Source organism: Dysidea avara, chromosome 5 (genome assembly GCF_963678975.1).
Source record: "Dysidea avara chromosome 5, odDysAvar1.4, whole genome shotgun sequence".
Lineage (NCBI taxonomy): Eukaryota > Metazoa > Porifera > Demospongiae > Dictyoceratida > Dysideidae > Dysidea > Dysidea avara.
This window is the reverse complement of record NC_089276.1, coordinates 13,165,071-13,187,743: the sequence shown is the minus strand read 5'-3', so window position 1 is coordinate 13,187,743 and position 22,673 is coordinate 13,165,071. Positions and strand designations below refer to the sequence as shown.

The 22,673-nt window shown below is 38.2% G+C and overlaps 2 protein-coding genes and 1 long non-coding RNA gene across 4 annotated transcripts in view; all 3 read right to left on the bottom strand.

Moving 5' to 3' along the window:
* LOC136255874 (broad substrate specificity ATP-binding cassette transporter ABCG2-like) overlaps positions 1-22,673 on the bottom strand; it is a 58,917-nt gene that overhangs the window by 11,787 nt on the left and 24,457 nt on the right. The gene's annotated exons all lie outside the window — the stretch shown is intronic.
* Positions 707-2,343, bottom strand: LOC136255882 (uncharacterized). The gene is made up of 2 exons (XR_010701169.1): positions 2,025-2,343; positions 707-1,847 (listed from the first exon to the last, which is right to left on the bottom strand). It is a non-coding gene; the product is annotated as an uncharacterized lncRNA (long non-coding RNA).
* Positions 17,070-22,622, bottom strand: LOC136255880 (broad substrate specificity ATP-binding cassette transporter ABCG2-like). Of its 2 annotated transcripts, none has more exons than XM_066048783.1 (6): positions 21,300-22,622; positions 20,596-20,720; positions 20,359-20,513; positions 19,965-20,054; positions 19,057-19,124; positions 17,070-17,410 (listed from the first exon to the last, which is right to left on the bottom strand). In XM_066048783.1, exons 1-6 carry the CDS (start codon positions 21,422-21,424, stop codon positions 17,254-17,256), a joined length of 720 nt encoding a protein of 239 aa, XP_065904855.1. In that variant the 5' UTR covers positions 21,425-22,622; the 3' UTR covers positions 17,070-17,253. The 2 variants fall into 2 exon arrangements, with proteins under 2 accessions (XP_065904855.1, XP_065904856.1); XM_066048784.1 differs by lacking the exon at positions 21,300-22,622 and adding an exon at positions 20,798-21,282.

Genomic DNA, 22,673 nt, shown 5'->3' with positions numbered 1-22,673 from the left:
AGGATCTGGTAGGATTATGGCAAAAGTTGACATAGTTACTGATATTAAAATGATTAGATGGATGCTGGATTGATTTTACGAAGAAGAGTATGTCATAAAGATCATAGGTGTACATCAGTGGTAGTATGTTAAGTTTGATAAGACGTGTTTTGTAATCGGTTACATAGTCATTTAGAATAAATTTGGTTGACCGGCGTTGGATTCTTTCTAAAGTAGACATGTCGCAAATAAGGTAGGGGTGCCATAAAGGAGAACAGTAAAGTAATTATGAACTGAAACTCATGACAGGAAAATTTTCAAGTACGGAAGGGACTAGTCTCGCGTGGCCAGACCCTTTCCGCGCAGCCGCTTATCGATTAGAGATTATAACTAGCGACCTCGGACCAATTTTAATTATTGCATATTTTGCATTTTTTACATTACAGGTGTGTAAAGAAATTATTGAGGATACGAGATCTGAAAACAGATTTTCAATATCTTATTCCATTGTCTTTTTATGGCTAGTAATGTCTGTCAATGTAAGGGTTTTTTTGTACACAGTTTCTCCATAGGGAAAATGGCACCACTACTGGCACCAAATTTTCTACAACTCATAACTTCAGTAAACGTGAGAATTTTTTCACCAAATTTGGACCCAATAATGTAAGCATGTATAGAAACAAATTGCACATTTAACTACCCACACCCACTTTTGGTTTCACAGGAATTCACCTAATTCATAACTAGAACACACTAAAATCACATACACTATATACAAAAACAAAGATAAAAAGCTTAATCCACAAATTCCAAGTCACCTTGTTCAATGTCCAAAAGCAAGTTTTAATGACAGAACTTGGTCTTCATTGTCATATTGGACATTATACCAGTGGGACAACATCTAGAATCATTCCAGAGTACCATTGCTCTTCTCCATCAACCATCCATCTGAGCTTAATTCTTCAGCCGATTAGTCCTTCTTGGTCTTACTAGAAGGTGATAAAAAAGTTTGTGCAGGTTGCTGCAAACTTCTTCTACAGACAGCTTTATTTATTTTTCGAGAGGTGTTATCTGCAGGGCATTGCTCCAAAACTTTCTGTCTGAAATCCAATTGAACTTTCAAAGCATGCAACTTGCTAGTTTTCGATTTTAGTTTTGCAAGACCATCCACTACATGCTGTTCATTCTGCCATAACCCAAACTTCATGACTGCCTTAGTAAGGTTTTCTTTCTCTCATACCTTCTTTTCTCACAAACGAAGCAAAGAAGCCTGTTTTGCCTGTAGAAGTTTAGCACAGTCTTCAATCAGCTTCTTTCTCCGAACTTGATACTGTTGTTTTAACCCAGATGAACTACTTCTTGCTTTGTGTAGCAACTCACAGCGCTCAGCAGGAGATTTATCATTCAACCAACTAGCAGTTTTGGTGTTGCAGAACAAGATCAAAGCTTCTAGTGATAAAATAGATGCATTTGGTTTTTCCCCCGAGGAAGCAATTCAGCTGTGCAAAATCTCTCTCACTGATAGTGTTGGTCTTCAGAACAGACTTTGTTTCTGCAACCAAAGATACATTTGTAGCATCATATTTCCAGCGTTTCTTGTTCAGTCTGAATACAAGTGATTTAATAGCCGTCAGTGTTAATGGTAATACATCATCAACCATCAATGTCAGCCACTCATAAAAGCAATTCCATGAAAAATTACAGTTAACTCAAAATGCATTTAATTCAAAAACCACTCCTTTAGTAATCGAAGATATTGGTAAGAGTGGTTAACAATGCCTTGAGCAGAGATTCCAACTCGCTCACAGTTTTCACCAAGGTAAGGCAGTGACAAGGCCATCTCCAACCACCAATTAACACTATCAATTCTACACAATAGACACATAATCATAATAATATGACCCCACAACCACAATACTGGCATTCCGCGAAATTCCGCTAAAAATAAGCTACCGAAAACTGACCTAAAACAATCAATATTGAGGCTACTTCACGAGACAAAGTGTTACCTAGACGAACTCTACACTACACCATATTTAGCTCACCAAAATCATTGTAAAAGAGTGTGTTTCACCTCAAAATGTGTCCAGAATCGAACTCAGCACCTTCAATTGCAATTTGCCCAGGGAGGTCTCAAACGACTCTGAAAACCATCAGCAAATTCACCCGCACCTCGACCCGCACTCAAACAAGGTCGGTGCCATAATTGCAATACAAATATCCGTACGAACTTTTTTCTACAGAAAGTATGCGGACCTAAAAATGTTCCGTGCTGTTTCTCCGGAAATGCTTAATCCCGGTACACCAAACTTCAGCGCTATGATGCATCGTTATTATAGATTGTTTGCTGAATGAGCGAGAGAATAAGGCTTCCCTGTTTTAAAGATACGAAGAAAACATTGCAGGTAGTGGAAATTTTGGCCAGTCTGAGGTCGCTATTATAAGCGGCGCGTAGAGACTAGGAAGGGACTACAAATTAAATCTGTAGCTATGCCTATGTAATTATTCATTTGCGAAGTCACGTGATATTTTAAAAAAAATTGTTTAGAGAGCTGTACAGTAGCAAGAGGCTGGCACTCTAATATATCCTGTACTCCGATCGTCAAAGTGGTCACCCCCTTGAGTAGTGAGCAAAAATAGCTATAGGATGGGACATATGCTACCAACTGATACAATCAAAATCATATACAGCAGAAACAAGCATAAGTAGCCTATAGAGAGGAACATCCCCCAGACCCCCCTAGATTTAAGCATGCATGCTACAGAAATTGTGGAATCTGTCACCAAAATTCCTGGAGCTGCATCAGTATGAAAAATGTAATAATAATATTATAATAATAAAGTAAGAAGTTAATTTTAGCAGCACTCCAGTTTACCGGCTTTCGTTCTTATTCAATAACATACATAGCTAAATAAATACAATAATTAGCCACATTCGATTAGCTATAGCTAACAGAGATGTCAAATGATGGTAGAACACACTAAGTGGCATTTTGCAAGTGATCATACCAGAATATCTGATACTAGTCAATAGCGGATCCAGGATGGGGCATTTGGGGCAAATGCCCCCCCCCCCTTCAAGAAATTGCATACAAGATCGAGATACTCTAATAGAGCAGTCAATTACTCTAATAAAGCAGTCACAATGTTCATGAGGTAGTGCAACTTACTTATGAAGCTATAAAATTAATAGGATTTTATTTTACATAATATAATATATTTGGTAAAGGATAACTAGCTATTATTGTGACCTTTTTTTCAGTTTTTTGCTCTTCAACTTTTTTCAGCAAGGTGCCCCCCCTCTTTCCAAACTCTGGATCCGCCCCTGCTAGTGTGCAGTGCTAACTAAGTAGCTTGGTCCTTACAATGACTGTTCCAAATGGCTGTTGATGTATTAACCATGCATGCATGCTGCAGTAACCATAGTGAGCATGCATATACATCCTGCATCGACAGTAATGCACCTATCAATGTCAAGCCCCACCCCCGGGGGTCCCCATACACCTACTGGGGATTTGACATCTAGATCTTGCCCCACCCTGGGGCTTTTGACCACAGCAGTTTGCTGAAACAAAGATTATTTTAATAGGTAAATCAAACCCCCTCTATTGAGGTGGGGACATAGCTAGTGGGGTATTGACAAGTTTCTTAGCTCCAGTACTGGAGAATTTGACACTAGAGGTTGTCAAATCCCTTGTATTCCCCCACCTACCTGCTGGGGGTCGGGCATGACATTGATAGGTGCATAATGAGTTTCATTTTTTTGCTAAACAGCCTTTCCTAACAAAGCTGCAATCGTTTCCTCTCATGGTGGAGAAGGACAATTTAACCATTTAAGAGACCTTTATCATAACTTGACGTGATCAGTGGATGGGGGTTTTGGGCCTTATTAGTTATATTCCATTTCAACAGTTGGATTTGGAAATGGAATACATAAATGTGATGGCAATACTCTAGTACTCAGTATTTGTGATGAATCATGATCTATAGCTTCACTGATTTGACACATAATATTATACTGTATATTAAAATTTAAAACTGCTGGGAAGTAGGGATGTCACGACATAGAAATTTCCCGACGTAGAAGTTTTTATGTCACATGTCATAGAGGTTTATGTCACGACATATTGTATATATGTCACGACATAAGCAATTCTTAAAGTTTCACAACTAAAACTGTTAGCTACTTATGAAACTGTATAGCTATTTTGATTTAAACATGCAAAAATATCAACTTAAACATCAGTAATACTAATTATGACATCAACAACAAACATTGCTCATACTTATTTGTCACTTTTTCTCATAGTTTTAACTTTATTGCATCAAATTTGATCAAAATGAATGTAAAAGTGTGCATTATTAGGAGATATTTTATGTCACAACATAAAGAAGCCTATGTCATATATTATCATGGAGATTTATGTCACAACTTGTTGTATGTCACGACTATTGTGGCATCCCTGCTGGGAAGTACAAGGCATGCTTAAGTTTAATAGAATAGGTGTTTACTTGCGGTTTGTATGCAGTTTACAGAAAGAATTCAAGCAAATGTTTGTCTACACCCTTGCACCAAGAGTAAATAATGGAGTAGATAGGTAGATAGATAGATAGATAGATAGATAGATAGATAGATAGATAGATAGATAGATAGATAGATAGATAGATAGATAGATAGATAGATAGATAGATAGATAGATAGATAGATAGATAGATAGATAGATAGATAGATAGATAGATAGATAGATAGATTATAGTTATTTCACAGCAGGAGTAGAATATCAAGACACACGGTAGTGTGTCGTGCGGCCCAAGAAGCCGGCGCGCCACACCGTGAGTATATTGACAGGAAGAACGAAAACGTCATTTTCATCAAGACACACGGTAGTGTGTCGTGCGGCCCAAGAAGCCGGCGCGCCACACCGTGAGTATATTGACAGGAAGAACGAAAACGTCATTTTCACACCTTTGTATCTTGGTGATCACTTATCTGATTGGAACCAAATTTGCTACACAGTTGCCCGCCAGCCAAGGGAGTCTACATTCCAAATTTTAAGGAAATCGCTCCGGCCATTTCCGAGCTACGAGCTGCCAAAGTTTCGTTTTTTTTCTTTGTTTTTTTTCTTCTTCGTCTTTTCGCACACTTGCAAAAATTGCTATAACAAGCAAACGCGTACTCCTATCGCCTTGAAATTTGACAAACAGAAAGGGAGTCCAAAGGCGAATCCTAGCATCAAATTTGGTACAAATCCGATGAATGGTTCAGGAGTTATGACCGATTATTCGCGTAAAACAAGATCGATTTGTTGTCACGCCTACAGGGTAAACCGCTTCATGGAATGAGTTGAAAATTGCTATGTAGATGGAGTAACCATCGTAGGAGTGCCTTTTGGTAGTTTGAAAGGAATCGAGATAAAGACCACGGAGATATGACACAAAACCCAACCTGTGTCACAATTACGCGATCGATTTTTATGAATAAAAAAGTATTAGTTTTTCACGCCTACTAGGCAAACCGCTTAGAGCAATGAGCTGAAAATCGGTGTATAGCTGGAATAATCTTCATAGAAAGTCCTTGCAGTAGTACAGAAGAATCGGATTACAAACCACTGAGTTATGATTCGAAAGCCAACTCCGTGTAGCAAATGCGAGATCGAGATACTCTAATAGAACAGTCACCCTAATAGAGCATTCGGCTAATTTATTTACTCCATTATAGAATTTTATTACATCACAAGTTATTCTATAGGGAGTTCAGTTGCAAACAGTTAATCTTATAGACAGTTCAGCAAGAAGACAGTCACCATGCGGAGAGTTAAGCAAATATACCACTATAGAGATTCAGAACATTACAAGTCACACTGAAGAAAGTTCAGCTATAAACAAGTCATGCACTGTGTAGAGAATTCAGCTACAATTAAGTCACTCTCTAGAGAATTCAGTTACACAGAATTCTGCTACACACAAGTCACTGTGGAGAGAGTTCAGCTATAAACAAATTACCCTTTAGAGTGATCAGCTACAAACAAAACACTTTGCAGGGTGTTCAACTGCAACAAATCAATTACCTTTAGAGCGATCAGCAATGAACAAATCAACACAAATCTACCTGTAGAGAGATCAGCTAGAAACAAACCACCCTGAAGAGAGTTCAGCTACAAAAAATCACCCTGTAGAGACATCAGCTAGAAACTAGACACAATGTAAGGAGTTCAGCTACAAGTAATCACCCTGTAGAGAGTTCAGCTAAAACAAATCAACCTGCAGAGAGATCAGCTACAAACAAATCACCTTATAGAGAGTTCAGCTACAAACAGATTACCTGTAGAGAGATCGGCTACAAACAAATCAACCTGCAGAGAGATCAGCTATATACACACAAATCAACTTGTAGAGAGATCAGCTACAAACAAATCACCCTGAAGAGAGATCAGCTAGAAACTACACACAATGTAAGGAGTTCAGCTACAAACAAATCACCCTGTAGAGAGATCAGCTACAAACTAGACACAAAGTAAGGAGTTCAGCTACAAGCAAATTACCCTGTAGAGAGTTCATCTACAAACAAATCAACCTGTAGAGCAATCAGCTAGAAACAAATCACCCTGAAGAGAGGTCAGCTACAAAAAATCACCCTGTAGAGAGATCAGCTAGAAACAAATCACCCTGAAGAGAGGTCAGCTACAAAAAATCACCCTGTAGAGAGATCAACTAGAAACAAATCACCCTGAAGAGAGGTCAGCTACAAAAAAATCACCCTGTAGAAAGATCAGCTACAAACAAATTGCCCTGTAGAGAGATCGGCTACAAACAAATCAACCTGCAGAGAGATCAGCTACACACAAATCAACTTGTAGAGAGTTCAGCTACAAACAAATTACACTGTAGAGAGATTGGCTACAAACAAATCAGCCTGTAGAGAGTTCAGCTAAAACAAATCAACCTGCAGAGAGATCAACTACAAACAAATCACTTTATAGAGAGTTCAGCTACAAACAAATTACCCTATAGAGAGATCGGCTACAAACAAATCAACCTGCAGAGAGATCAGCTACACACAAATCAACTTGTAGAGAGATCAATTACAAACAAATCACCCTGTAGAGAGATCAGCTAGAAACTACACACAATGTAAGGAGTTCAGCTACAAATAAATCACCTTATAGAGAGTTCAGCTACAAACAAATCACTCTGTAGAGAGATCAGCTAGAAACTGGACACAATGTAAGGAGTTCAGCTACAAGCAAATCACCCTTTAGTGAGTTCAGCTACAAACAAATCAACCTGCAGTGAGATCACCTACAAAAAAGCACCTTGTACAGAGTTCAGCTACAAACAAATTACCCTGTAGAGAGATCGGCTACAAACAAATCAACCAGTAGAAAGATCAGCTACACACAAATCAACTTGTAGAGAGATCAGCTACAAAAAAATCACCCTGTAGAGAGATCAGCTAGAAACTAGTCACAATGTAAGGAGTTCAGCTACAAGTAAATCACTCTGTAGAGAGTTCAGCTAAAACAAATCAACCTGCAGAGAGATCAGCTACAAATAAATCACTTTATAGACAGTTCAGCTACAAACAAATTACCTTGTAGAGAGATCGGCTGCAAATTAATCAACCTGCAGAGAGATCAGCTACACAAAAATCAACTTGTAGAGAGATCAGCTACAAACAAATCACCCTATAGAGAGATCAGCTAGAAACTAGATACAATGCAAGGAGTTCAGCTACAAGCAAAATCACCCTTTAGTGAGTTCAGCTACAAACAAATCAACCTGCAGTGAGATCACCCACAAAAACGCACTTGTACAGAGTTCAGTTACAAACAAATCACCCTGTAGAGAGATCAGGTAGAAAAATTCCCCTTGTAGAGAGTTCATTTACAAAGAAACCATCATATAGAGAGTTCAGCTACAAAGAAATTACCCCGTAGAGAGTTCAGCTAGAAGAAATCACCTTGTAAAGAGTTTAGCTACAAAGAAACCATCATGTACAGAGTTCAGCTACAAAGAAACCACCTGTACAGAATTCAACTACAAACAAATCACCCTGTATAGAGATCAGCTAGAAGAAGTTACCTTGTAGATAGTTCAGCTACAACAATTCACCCTGTAGAAAGATCATGCTAGAAGAAGTCACCTTGTAGAGTGTTCAGTTACAAAGAAACCATCATGTAGAGAGTTCAGCTGCAAACAAATCACTCTGTAGAGAGTTCAGCTACAAAGAAACCGCCATGTAGAGAGTTCAGCCTCATACAAACCACCTAGTAGAGAATTCAACTACAACAAATCACCCTGTAGAGAAGAAGTTACCTTGTAGAGAGTTCAGCTACAAAGAAACCACCATGTAGAGAGTTTAGCTGCAAACAATTCACCTGTAGAGAGTTCAGCTAGAAACAAACCACCCCGTAGAGAGATCAACTGGACGAAGTCACCTTGTAGAGAGTTCAGCTACAAAGAAACAATCATGTAGAGAGTTCAGCTGCAAACAAATCACTCTGTAGAGAGTTCAGCTACAAAGAAACCGCCATGTAGAGAGTTCAGCCTCATACAAACCACCTAGTAGAGAATTCAACTACAACAAATCACCCTGTAGAGAGGAAGTTACGTTACCTTGTAGAGAGTTCAGCTACAAAGAAACCACCATGTAGAGAGTTTAGCTGCAAACAATTCACCTGTAGAGAGTTCAGCTAGAAACAAATCACCCCGTAGAGAGATCAACTGGATGAAGTCACATTGTAGAGAGTTCAGCTACAAAGAAACAATCATGTAGAGAGTTCAGCTGCAAACAAATCACCCTGCAGAGAGTTCAGCTACAAAAAAATCACCCTGTAGAGAGTTCAGCTAGACGAAGTCACCTTATAGAGAGTTCAACTACAAAGAAACCATCATGTAGAGAGTTCAGCTATAAAGACACCACCATGTAGAGAGTTTAGCTGCAAACAAATCACCTGTTACAGAGAGTTCAGCTACAAAGAAACCATCCTGTATATAGTTCAGCTACATTTCAAGTCACCCAGTAGAGAGATCAGCTGCAAAAAAATCCTGTGGGGAATAATGAGCATGTAATAAATATATGTATATAATTTGTATAATTACTAATAAAATCAAAAATAATTGAAGTACTAAAATTCTTCTTTAAGTTCTTTTCTTCTTCCTGTGGTAAAGAAAAAAACACATGGGTTAAAAAAGCCCCAAAGCCAGCCATAGGCCGGCTTTGCAGTATACAAATACAAAAAGAAGTGATATCTAATCAAAAACAGCCAAGCTGTATAAAAAGGTGCGGCCCCCATAAAGGCCATTGTGAAAAAAGATGTGAAATCCAAGGTGGCGGCCAAGAAATGGCTGTGATGGTAGGTTAATGGTAAAAATTTTAATAATGACAATTCAGGTGAATTTTGTGCGAAGACCAAGCGGCACCAAATTCACCTGAATTGTCGTTATTAAACTTTTTACCATTAACCTACCATCACAGCCATTTCTTGGCCGCCACCTTGGATTTCACATCTTTTTTCACCATGGCCTTTTTGGGGCCGCACCTTTTTTTACAGCTTAGCTGTTTTTGATTAGATTTCACTTCTTTTTGTATTTGTATACCCCAAAGCCAGCCTATGGCCGGCTTTGGGACTTTTTAAAACTATCCTTTTTTTCTTTACCACAGGAAGAAGAAAAGACGAAGCAGATGTACTTTAAATATTTTATCAGTAAATGTACAAATTATATACATATATATATATAAAATACATAATTATTACAGAACTCTCCATGGTGGTTTCTTTATAACTGAACACTCTACAAAGTGACTTCTTCTAGCTGATATTTCTACAGGGTGATTTGTTTGTAGCTGAACTCTCTACATGATGGTTTCTTCGCAGCTGAACTATCTACAAGGTAACTTCTTCTAGCTGATGTCTCTACAGTGTCACTTGTTTGTAATTGAACTCTCTACATTATGGTTTCTTTGTAGCTGAACTCTCTACAAAGTAACTTCTTCTAGTTGATGTCTCTACAGGGTCAGCTGAACTCTCTACATGGTGGTTTCTTTGCAACTGAACTCTCTACAAGGTGGTTTCTTCTAGCTGATATTTCTACAGGATTTGTTTGTACTATACTGTAGCTGAACTCTCTACATGATGGTTTTCTTTGCAGCTGAACTCTCTACAAGGTAACTTCTTCTAGCTGATGTCTCTACAGGGTCACTTGTTTGTAGTTGAACTCTCTACATGATGGTTTCTTTGTAGCTGAACTCTCTACATGATGGTTTCTTTGTAGCTGAACTCTCTACAAAGTAACTTCTTCTAGCTGATGTCTCTACAGGGTCACTAGTTTGTAGCTGAACTCTCTACATGGTGGTTTCTTTGTAACTGAACTCTCTACTAGGTGACTTCTTCTAGCTGATCTTACTACAAGGTGATTTGTTATAGTTGAACTCTCTACATGATGGTTTCTTTGCAGCTGAATTCTCTACAAGATAACTTCTTTAGCTGATCTCTGTACAGGGTGATTTGTTTGTAGCTGAACTCTCTACAGGTGATTTGTTTGCAGTTGAACTCTCTACATGATGATTTCTTTGTAGCTGAACTCTCCACAAGGTAATTTCTTCTATCTGATCTCTGTACAGGGTGAATTGTTTGTAGTTGAACTCTCTACAAGGTAACTTCTTCTAGCTGATCTCTCTATACAGGGTGATTTGTTTGTAGCTGAACTCTCTACAGGTGATTTGTTTGTAGCTGAACTCTCTACATGATGGTTTCTTTGTAACTGAACTCTCTACAAGGTGACTTCTTCTAGTTGATCTATCTACAGGGTGATTTGTTTGTAGCTGAACTCTCTACAAAGAACTTCTTCTAGCTGATCTCTATACAGAGTGACTTGTTTGTAGCTGAACTCTCTACATGATGGTTTCTTTGTATCTGAATTCTCTAAAAGGTAACTTCTTCCAGCTGATCTTTCTACAGGGCGATTTGTTTGTAGCTGAATTCTCCACAATGTAATTTGGTTGCAGCTGAACTCTCTACATGGTGATTTCTTGTAGCTGAGCTCTCTACAAGGTGACCTCTTCTAGCTGAACTCTCTACAGAGTGATCTTTTTGTAGCTGAAACTCTCCACAGGGTGATTTGTTTGCAGCTGAACTCTCTACATGATGGATTCTTTGTAGCTGAACTCTCTACAAGGTGACTTCTTCTTGCTGAACTCTCTACAGGGTGAATTGTTTGTAGCTGATCTCTCTACATGATAGTTTCTTTGTAGCTGAACTCTCTACAAGGTAACTTCTTCTAGCTGATCTTTCTACAGAGCAATTTGTTTGTAGCTGATTTCTCTACAGGATGATTTGTTTGCAGCTGAACTCTCTACATGGTGGTTTCTTTGTAGCTGAACTCTCTACAAAGTGACTTTTTCTAGCTGATCTCTCTACAGGGTGAACTGTTTGCAGCCGAACTCTTTGCAGGGTGATTTAAACGCTCTACAGGGTGACTTCTTTGCTGCTGAACTCTCTACATGATGGTTTATTTGTAACTGAACTCTCTACAAGGTAACTTCTTCTAGCTGAACTCTCTACATGATGGTTTATTTGTAACTGAACTCTCTACAAGGTAACTTCTTCTAGCTGAACTCTCTACAGTGTGATCTTTTTGTAGATGATCTCTCTACAGAGTGATTTGTTTGTAGCTGACCTCTCTACATGATGGTTTCTTTGTAGCTGAACGCTCTACAAGGTAACTTCTTCTAGCTGATCTTTCTACAGGGCGGTTTGTAGCTGAATTCTCTACAGGGTGATTTATTTGCAGCTGAACTCTCTATAGGGTGAATTCTTCTAGCTGAACTCTCTACAGAGTGATCTTTTCGTAGCTGAACTCTCTCCAGGATGATTTTTTTCAGTTGAACTTTCTACATGATGGTTTCTGTGTAGCTGAACTCTCTACAAGGTGACTTCTTCTAGCTGATCTATCTACAGGGTGATTTGTTTGCAGCTGTACTCTCTACATGGTGCATAGTTTCTTTGTAACTGAACTCTCTACAATGTGGCTTCTTCTAGCTGATCTCTCTACAGGGTGATTTGTTTCTAGGTGAACTCTCTACAGGGTGACTTGCCTGTAGCTGAATTGTCTATCAGATTAACTGGTTGTAGCTGAATTCCCTACAGAATAACTTGCAATGTAATATAATTCTTTAATGGAGTAAGTTATAAACGTAGCCGAATGCTCTATTAGGTTGACTGTTCTATTAGAGTATCTCGCTCTCGCATTTACAACACGTAGTTGGCTTTCGAAAGTGGTTTGTAATCCCATTCTTCTGTACTACTGCAAGGACTTTCTATGATGATTATTCCAGCTACACACCGATTTTCAGCTCATTGCTCTAAGCGGTTTGCCTGGTAGCCGTGAAAACTAATAGTTTTTTTATTCATAAAAATCGATTGCGTAATTGTGACACAGGTTGGGTTTTGTGTCATATCTCCATGGTTTTTATCTCAATTCCTTTCAAACCACAAAAAGGCACTCCTACGATGGTTACTCAATCTACATATCAATTTTCAACTCATTCCTCCAAGGCGTTTACCCTGTAGGCGTGACAGACCTTCGACCTTCTTTTACGCACATAATAGGTCATAACTCCGTGTATGTTCATCGGAGTCCTACCAAAGTTGGTACTGAGATCCGCCTTAATGAGCCCTTCAAGTGTGCCAAATTTCAGCACTATCCGAGTACGCATTCGTGTTTTATGTAAATTTTTTAATAACGACAATTCAGCTGAATTTGGTGCCGCTTGGTATTGGCACAAAATTCACCTGAATTGTCATTATTAAATTTTTACCATTAACCTACCATCACAGCCATTTCTTGGCCGCCACCTTGGATTTCACATCTTTTTTCACCATAGCCTGTCTGAGGGCCGCACTTTTTTAACAGCTTGGCTGTTTTGAATTAGATTTCACTTCTTTTTGTATTTGTATACCCCAGGCCGGCTTTAGGGCTTTTTTTAACCTATCATTTTTTCTTTACTACAGGAAGAAGAAAAGATGAAGCAGGGTGATTTCTTTGTAGCTGACCTCTCTACAAGGTTGTCCTTCTAGCTGATCTCTCTACCGGATGACTTGTTTGTAGCTGAACTCTCTACAGGGTGGTTTGTTTGTAGCTGAATTTTTACAGGGCGATTTGTTTGCAGCTGAACTCTCTACATGGTAGTTTCTTTGTAGCTGAACTATCTACAATGTAACTTCTTCTAGCTGAACTCTCTACAGGGTGATTTGTTTGTAGTAGGGCTCAAACGAATATTCGAATACCATTTCTGGTATTCGAATATTCGTTTCAAAGGAAAATATATAACATCAGTGGTAGAGTACATGGAAATTCTTGATCCTACATAAGCATATCTATGACATAAGTGATTAAATCATGTTTATTCTGAATAGTATTAAAGAGACATCTTGTACAACCGCAGGATTATTGATATCTCATCCATACCAATGCTGAAAAAGAATATTCGAATATTCGGCAGTTGTGAATAAAGAATATTCGAATAGTAAAAACCACTATTCGTTTGAGCCCTAGTTTGTAGCTGAACTCTCTTCAAGGTAACTTCTTCTAGCTGATCTTTCTACAGGGTGATTTGTTTGCAGCTGAACTCTCTACAGGGTGATTTGTTTGTAGCTGAACTCTCTACAAGGTAACTTCTTCTAGCTGATCTTTCTACAGGGTGATTTGTTTGTAGCTGAATTCTCTACAGGGTGACTTGTTTCTAGCTGATCTCTGTACAGGGTGACTTGTTCCTAGCTGAACTCTCTACAGGTGATTTGTTTGCAGCTGAACTCTCTTACATGGTGGTTTATTTGTAGCTGAACTCTCTACAAGGTGACTTCTTCTAGCTGATCTCTCTACAAGATGACTTGTTTCTAACTGAACTCTCTACAATGTGATCTGTTCATAGCGGAACTTTCTACTGGGTGATTTGTTTGCAGCTGAACTCTCTACATGATGATTTCTTTGTAGCTGAACTCTCTATTAGGTACCATCTTCTGGCTAATCTGACTACAGGGTGACTTGTTTGTAGCTGAATTCCCTACAGAATAATTTGCAATGCAATATAATTGAGTAAATTATAAATGCAGCTGAATTCTTTATTAGGGTGACTGTTCTATTAGAGTATCTCGCGATCTCGCATTTGCTGCACGTAGTTGCCTTTCGAATCATAACTCAGTGGTTTGTAATCCGATTCTTCTGTACTACTGCAAGGACTTTCTATGATGATTATTCCAGCTACATACTGATTTTCAACTCATTGCTCTAAGCGGTTTGCCTGATAGACACGAAAACTAATAGCTTTTTTATTCATAAAAATCGATAGCGTAATTTTGACACAGGTCGGGTTTTGTGTCATATCTCCGTGGTCTTTATCCCGATTTCTTTCAAACCACAAAAAGGCACTCCTACGATGGTTGCTCCATCTACATAGCAATTTTCAACTGATTCCTCAAAGGAGTTTACCCTGTAGGCGTGACAGACCTTCGACCTTATTTTACGCAAATAATCGGTCATAACTCCGTGAATGTTCATCGGATTCCTATCAAAGTTGGTACAGAGATCCGCCTTAATGAGCCCTTTAAGTGTGCCAAATTTCAGCCCGATCCGAGCACGAATTCGTGTTTTATGGTGGATTTTGCGAAGTGTGCGAAATGAAGAAGAAATTAAAACGAAATTTTGTTCGCTCGTATCTCGGAAATGGCTGGAGAGATTTTCTTCAAATTTGGTGTGTAGACTCCCCTTGCTGGCCGGCACCTCTCTAGCAAATTTGGTTCCAATCGGATAAGGGATCACAGAGCTACATAGATGTGAAAATTGCGTTTTCTTTCTTCCTGTTAATATACTCACGGGTGGCACGCCGGCTTCTAGCTTGGGCCGCACGACACACTACCGTGTGTTAGTCTCGCGTAGCCAGACCCTATTTCTCCGAACGGCGCTTATCGATTGGAAATTATAAGCGCCTGCTCCGAAAGGGTCTGGGGACTCTACAATAGAAAAGTTCTGCCAGCAAATCACCTCTGGATGGGTGGGCGTTGATTGGCCTTAGACCACTTTCAATAGAGGTGTGGATGACCACAGTTGGCTTCATCCTCAGCTAAAGGCAAGGCTTCAGCCTGTTCAGACTCTACAACCAAGGAATAAGAGCTATTAAGTTTGTTGTAACGAGATTGATCGTATCTGAGATGTGAGGTGAAATATACAGTTTTGCCTCCAGACTGGCATGCAACTCGCAGAGAAAACAACAGATGTAGCTGGTAAGCCGGGAAGGTAAAAGTTATTATAGCTATGCATACTGCCATTTTCTTTGCTCAAGCAGTCTGCATGGAGGTGAGATTGCGCATATCAGAAACTCGTCAGCTCTTTTACCTTTGTTGTAGAGTCTGAACAGGCTGAAGCCTTGCCTTTAGCTGATGATGAAGCCAACTGTAGTCATCCACACCTCTTTTGAAAGTGGTTTAGGGCCAATCAACGCTCACCCATCCAGAGGTGATTTGCTGGCAGAACTTTTCTATTGTAGAGTCCCCAGACCCTTTCGGAGCAGGCGCTTATAATTTCCAATCGATAAGCGCCGTGCGGAGAAATAGGGTCTGGCTACGCGAGACTAACCGTGTGTCTTGATCTCGATCATATTTCCATAAAGTGTGAATAATCAGTCACGAAATAGTACAAATAATAACATGCAAGGTTTTTGACATGAAATGCAGTAATAATGTGCAATGTGTTCATAACGTTGTGCAGTATTTTTGGCGCACGCATTGCACGTTTTAATTAAAATTCTTGACAATTGTCCTATTATGCTGGCATAATGCTTGATGCTTTTGCTAGCCTATATATTATGCTCAAAATTATGCCGGCATAATTGGCGCAAGCCTATTTGCATGTTGGTATACTTCAGCAGCTTTGCACACTAAGGTACAGTAAATGATTTTAAAACACTTGAATTGTTGGTATACTTTGCAAGTTGAATTGTACATATGCAGTTGCGTTACACATAGGGTACAATTACATTCTGTAGTCATAACAAAGCCGACGGACATTATTAATTTGCAAACAATACTAATCTGATCCTAATAATGTGTTAGTACAATGTATATATTGTTTTTGTATTTTAATTTTTATTTCAAAACAATTTAGCTATAGCTTGGTGCACTTCCAACTAATATTTATTTTGAGTGACATAATCATTAGCTATCTTTATGACAATTAACAAAGGAATAAATTTTTGTCATTTGGAACTGGGGTAATTATTCAGGAAATCAAAGGAGTGTTGAGGGGTATGAAATAGCAAATTGTTATTGCAAGCTTCTTGAGTTTCTAAAGTAAGGATCAATTTCTGTTATAATCATCATATATACAGTAGCATTCCACCCACACATCATACTCAATGCATTTGATTCACAAAAACAAGCGAAATCCTTCATGCAAAAAAACAAACAGCTTGGCTGTAAAGGAGGGGTACATCAATGAAAGTACAAATGGCAAGCTGTAGCAGCCACATGCAAGAATGGCAAATGTTACGGTCCAAAATTAATATTCGTTCTAGGCTACTATTATATCAAGTTGCTAGGTAAATTTTTTACTTTCACGAATGTACCATTTTTTTTATAGCCAAGCTGTTTTTACATGGACAATACTCAGACAACTCAGTGGTCAATCAAGCTTCCTGTAGATGCCACTGTAGCTCAACAGCAAGATGTGCTGCTATTTTATAGACAAAATTGATTGATATCACTTTAATTAAATTTCTATTATTGAAGCACCCATGAGATTTAGCCAATGACTCCAGACTTTCTAGCTGTTATGCTTTTTAAGCTGCTTGTGAACTGATACATACAGTTTAGTAACCACACCCGAAGTAGTATAATATAATACTCTAATAGAACAGTCATCTCATAGAACAGTACATTCAATTGCACAGCATTGTTTTGTTTAAATATTTTTCTCAAAGTTTCTTATTTCAGGGGAGTATCAACATTTGCAGTTGGGATGGGGACTGTTGAGGGAACAGAAACATTCAAGATTTACATGCTTGTTATACAATAGCTACATTGCGAACACATTGGTAATGGTACGTATGTATATATATATATATAAGCAACCAATTTTCATATAAGACTATGCACATATTACATCATTTACCAAGCTACTTATTCATAGTCCTGACCACATATGTGCAAGGGTAAGAATATGTACATAGAAATGCTACACAAAGTTGTCCAGATATATAGACATAATCTTTTAACTTGACTATGTTGTCTTCTTGATACGGAGTAGAGCTACGTATGTCAGTGTAAACAAGGCTACTGCTAGTAATCCAAGTCCCAAGAAGTTAAGGTATATGTTGAATTGACGAAAATCAAGATCCTCCAGATAATCATTACCATTCAAAACTGTTGTATTCACACTAAAACAGATGAGATATTAATGACACGGACCAAAGGCTATCAGTTAAAGTATTTAGAGGACTAGATTCACAAACTGAGCTGGAAACAGTCTTTTAACCATATTATCTAGCTCTTGTGATGCTGAAGTACTGCTCTTCCCCTATAAGGTCGTGCATACATATATTTATTTTCATAAAATTGTGTACTCGGCTATTGTTGTAGTGTAGAGTTAATTGTTGTAGTGTACGGTTTATCTATTAATTAAATGGTGTAGGAATAGTCAAGTACAGACCTATTGTAGATCGACTACTGATCTGTATATATTCAGTGCATGCATGACTTTCATTACTTGCACAGAAGAGCTGTACTAGCAGTTGTAGCTTGATAATGATGTCTTCAGCATCATAAAGCTAGATATAATGCCTGAATTATTGTTAAGAGACTGTTTCCAGTTCAGTTTGTGAGTCCAGTCCTAGACTTAAATACATTAGGTCAATTTTAATTTTTGAGATTTCTCACACAGTATAGCTAACACAGTAACAAGAACCAGCAAAACTAAAATAGGAACCCAACAGATAGCTTCAACAACATTTTTATAGTAGTGATAGTGTCACTGAGCTAAACATGTGGTCAAACTGCAATGATCATGATAAGTGCACCTCTGATGATGTATATTACAGTGTACAAGTACAAGGAAAAATTAGGAATCAAAGAAATAAAAAGTAGTGAAACAAGAGAAGTCACCTACACCCGAAGATATGAGCGTTAATGGGATGGCTGCAGGTTCGAGGCTACCTAGGTCCAGTCATGGATTTTTTTTTCTCCTTTCTCCGCCTTTTCAAACACACTTTATGTAACAACTTTAAACAGGCTGTAGGACCAGGTGTCCTACACTCCTTTGTTCACTACTTTTTATTTCACTGATCCCTAGTCAAACTTAAACTCTTAATTTTTCCCTTTTATACTTATTTGTAACATTATTATGACTGGCGAACCCATAATAGCAAAAAGAATGGTGCCAGGCTTATTGTTTTCTTACAAACATGTGCCAATTACTGAAATAGCAAAGTGGTCATTATGTTTTCTTTAGCTATGTTCGTCCCGTTACACAGTGTTGAAAACACTACAAGAAGGAATGCTGTAATCAATCCAGAAAACTTGTATGATTACCATTACATTAACGAAAGGAAGTCATCACACAATACTACTGTGAATCAACATCTTGCACTGTCAGAAATGGGACACAAAAAGGAGGACACAAGTAAGTTCATGAAGCATAGTATGTACTGTAGCAAGCCAAAAGGCACCTGTTAGGATGAAGCAACGTGAAACAGTGAAAAAACTAAGCCCGTAGCATTAGCCATTAACGAGTCACAATTGTCCAAAGGCATCAGTCAGGTTGTCAGTCAGAAATTCCACAGAATATTTTTAAAATTATATAGCAAGTTAACAGAAGCATTTCAGGTTGTACTGAAGGAATTGTTGGACTTGGTTTTACCTAACCAAAACTGCCAAGGTGCCATGAAGGTATTGTGCGGCTGGGTTTAGGGTGATGTTTTTTGTGGGAAGGTGCAACCTTTATTATCCCTACTATACAGTACTTCTGTACTTTATGATAGCTTAAGGCCTGTCTAGTTTAGTGGCTATTCTCTGCATGACTACATACCAGACAGATCCATTAAACCCTTCACAGAAACTGAATTTAGTATCTTCTAGCTCATTCTCCATCAAAATCTGTAAGTAAATTAGTAGAAAAATTACACCACTTAAACAGAACACAGTGTAGCTACTACTTTTTGAGGAATGTCCATAGCTATTATGCTTACAAAATCACTGTATTAGACACACCTATTACTGTTACAATCTATTTGAATTTTGACTAATCTATTAGCCAAAATGTACAAAAAACACAGAATTTTTTTTATTCTTAAAGCTTTACAATTACAAGAGTCATGAATTATAACCCCACAAGCACAGCAGCCAGTCAGACCAGAAGTCAAAATCTGTGAAAACACCATCCCAACAGAACACACATAAGGGAGCACCTCCAAGCTGATTTTAACACACTTGTCATAATGACATTAAGGGAATGTCAACATAACATTAGTATTAGTGTTTTAAACAACTAGGAAAGAAAGAGAAGTTGTTTGTACTCTGTGTTCAAGGAGCAAATAAGCAAATATCATAAGGACATTTAGCGTACCATATTGCCTTGAATTCTGGCTGGTCTCGTATAAACGTCTCGTCTCGTTTAGTCGCCAGAGTTGATAACAACATAACCACCATGAATGCCAGTTTTTAGCATTCATAGCTTTAATAGACATCACTTAATTTCAACTGAAACCTTTGTTGTGTCAACAGAAAACTTTTATAGCGATTAACCTCAAGTTTAGTGCTACTTTTGGACGAGCGATAGGTGCTTTAAAAGAAATAAACACCTGGGCCACAATTCGAGACAATACAGTACTTTGGAGATGCCCTCCTAATAAAGCATACATCAAATTCAATTGTCACAATGAGAATTATGATATATATATATATATATATATATATATATATATATATAGTACTTACAGCAAATGAGTATCTGAAAAAACTAAACCACTGTAGCCAAGCCATCCAGTCAGGTATTGAGCTTAAGCTTACAAAGAATCCACCATATACCTAAAAAATGAACACACACAATATACATGTATTATGGCAAAATGTATTACAGTGGAAACTCAGTTATCCAGACCCTACCTATCTGGATTCTTGGTTGACTGAACCGCAGAAATGACTGCTCTATTAGGATAGCGACTGTTTTATTAGGGTAGTTGATAATGCTGATATTTAAAAAAAAAAAGATTTTTTAATGCTACTTTAAGGTTATTTATACACAGATTCAGAGATATGGACTTTCAAACTTCTGGACCACACCTGGTCCCAAGGGGTTCGGATAACTGAGGTTTCACTTTATATGCTGTACCATAGCAAACACTAGCGACAGAGAGAACATGGTTTGAGCAACAGAAAATACGCCCAAAGCAGCTCCTAAGAAAAACACCAAACCAGCTGCTGCCATGTTTTGAGCAAATATTGCCAACATGAATAAGAAGAACTTTCCTGCATCAGCTTGTAACCCTGAAACAAGCAGAACAATGTACATTAAGATATCCACAGCTTAAATGGTAAACTACAATAACTACAATGAAGTCTTACGTACCAACCATCCAGTAAGCTATAACAGAAAATAGGGGAATTGGTATCAACCTCAGTGGAATTAAATCGCCAAAGACTTTTGCAACAAAATACGATGACACACGATAGAAACCACTTGAGTTTTCATGTCTATTAAAGAAACATATACAACAGGATCAAAAGTTTTATAGAAAACAATGGTAATTTATAATGAAGCTAAGATGTACCTGACTTTGAAATTATTCCAGATGAGTAATCGTGTGAATTTTCCCATATGTATAGCACATACATTTGGTCTTTGAATATGTGACCAGATCTGCGAAAAGGAGTCTTTCTAATTGGCGATCCATAACTTGACTTGCGAGTATGGTTCCAGCCTAAAATGTGGTCACTTTACCTACACTCCTAACATAGCACTATTCCTGGATGTAGTTTTAAGACAATAGGTTAAACACATGATGAGTTATGACAAGTCAAACTTGGAAATTTGGAAAGGCTATAAGACCCCTTTTCGCATATATAATGATACGTACACTGAAACCTCTCTAATTTGACACCTCTGTAATCCAGAATACCTCTATAATCTGACATTGTTTTGTATACCAAAATTACTTTTTCTATATAATACTACCTCAATAATCCGACACCCTTGCTAATCCAACACAATTTTCTTATCCCAATGAACGTCAGATTATAGAGGTTTCACTGTATGACCAATACATCACTCACATGAACAATGCTCTTTCACTAATGAACAATTCCAAACTGGTAGCCACAGAAAACATATTGCATATCATGCAAAAGAATATCGCTCCAGCTCTGTGTAAAAGATGATAGTATGCATGGCAAAACATATGTACACATAGAACAAGAATGAATTAGTTTGCATGTACTCTTGGAATAAGGTGGACCATTACTTTTGCTGGAATGACAATCACAAGAAATGTGACAATGTTATGACAAAGCTAGTTGTGGGGATTAGTCATAGAAAAAATTGCCTAAGTAAATTATATAAATGATATTGCCGAAGCTATCCAGTCTGAATCAGGTGTTTTTGCAGATGACACAAAGATATTTTCAATAATTAGAAGCATATGTGATGTGACAAAACTCCAAAGAGACTTGATCAACATGCAAGAATGGAATGGAATCTGGTTACTGAATCTTAACTTAGAGAAGTGCAAAGTGATACATATAGGTAAATAAAGCACAGGAGCAAATTATACAATGGAAACTTTGGGGTCTACTGTAGAGTTGACAAAGACAGATTTTGAGAAAGATCTAGGCGTATGGGTAACATCTTCTCTTAAACCTTCCTTGCACTGTGATAAAGCTGCAGCTGCTGCAACCAGGATCCTGGGAATGCTTAAAAGAACATTTACAAAATTCTCTAAAGAATTGTTTATCTTCCTGTATAAAACCTATGTTAGACCATAGCTAGAATATTGTGTCCAGCTTTGGTGTCCATATCTAGCCCGGGACATTGACACTCTAGAAAATGTACAAAGGCGGGCCACTAAACTTGTGAACGAACTAGTTGTAAGACATAAACTATGAACTATTCTATAGCACTGCACATGCACTAATACACTCACAATTGTAACACTAGGACACAGTATATATGTATGATTGTATCTTGATTATTGCACACTATCATGTGAGAGATAACTGAGTACCTCATGGCAGATCCGTTCCCTACATGGCGCTGCGAGCAGTTACATTCTAGCATGGCTAATTGAACCAGTACAACAAGGGGAACAGTCACCGCCTGTCTTTTAACCTCTGGAGTTGATCCCTGATGCCGGCGAGAGGCACCCGTGAAGGTGACGTCATAGCAGCCTTAGTGTTCATTCTCTTTCCGTTACTCCCCTCTAGCGGCAGCGAAGATGCCCTACATGTTCCGGCTAAGTGACCTACCCAAGCTGGACCTCCAAGTAGACCGTGGCACAGACTTCGAGGCGTGGAAAGCCCAGTGGACGTCCTATTCAATCCTGTCAGGTCTCAGTGGTGAGTCAGCTGCTACCCAGGTACAAGCATTAACTCTATGTTTTTCACGTGAAACACTCACAGTAGTTAATAACCTCGGTCTTAGTGAAGAAGACA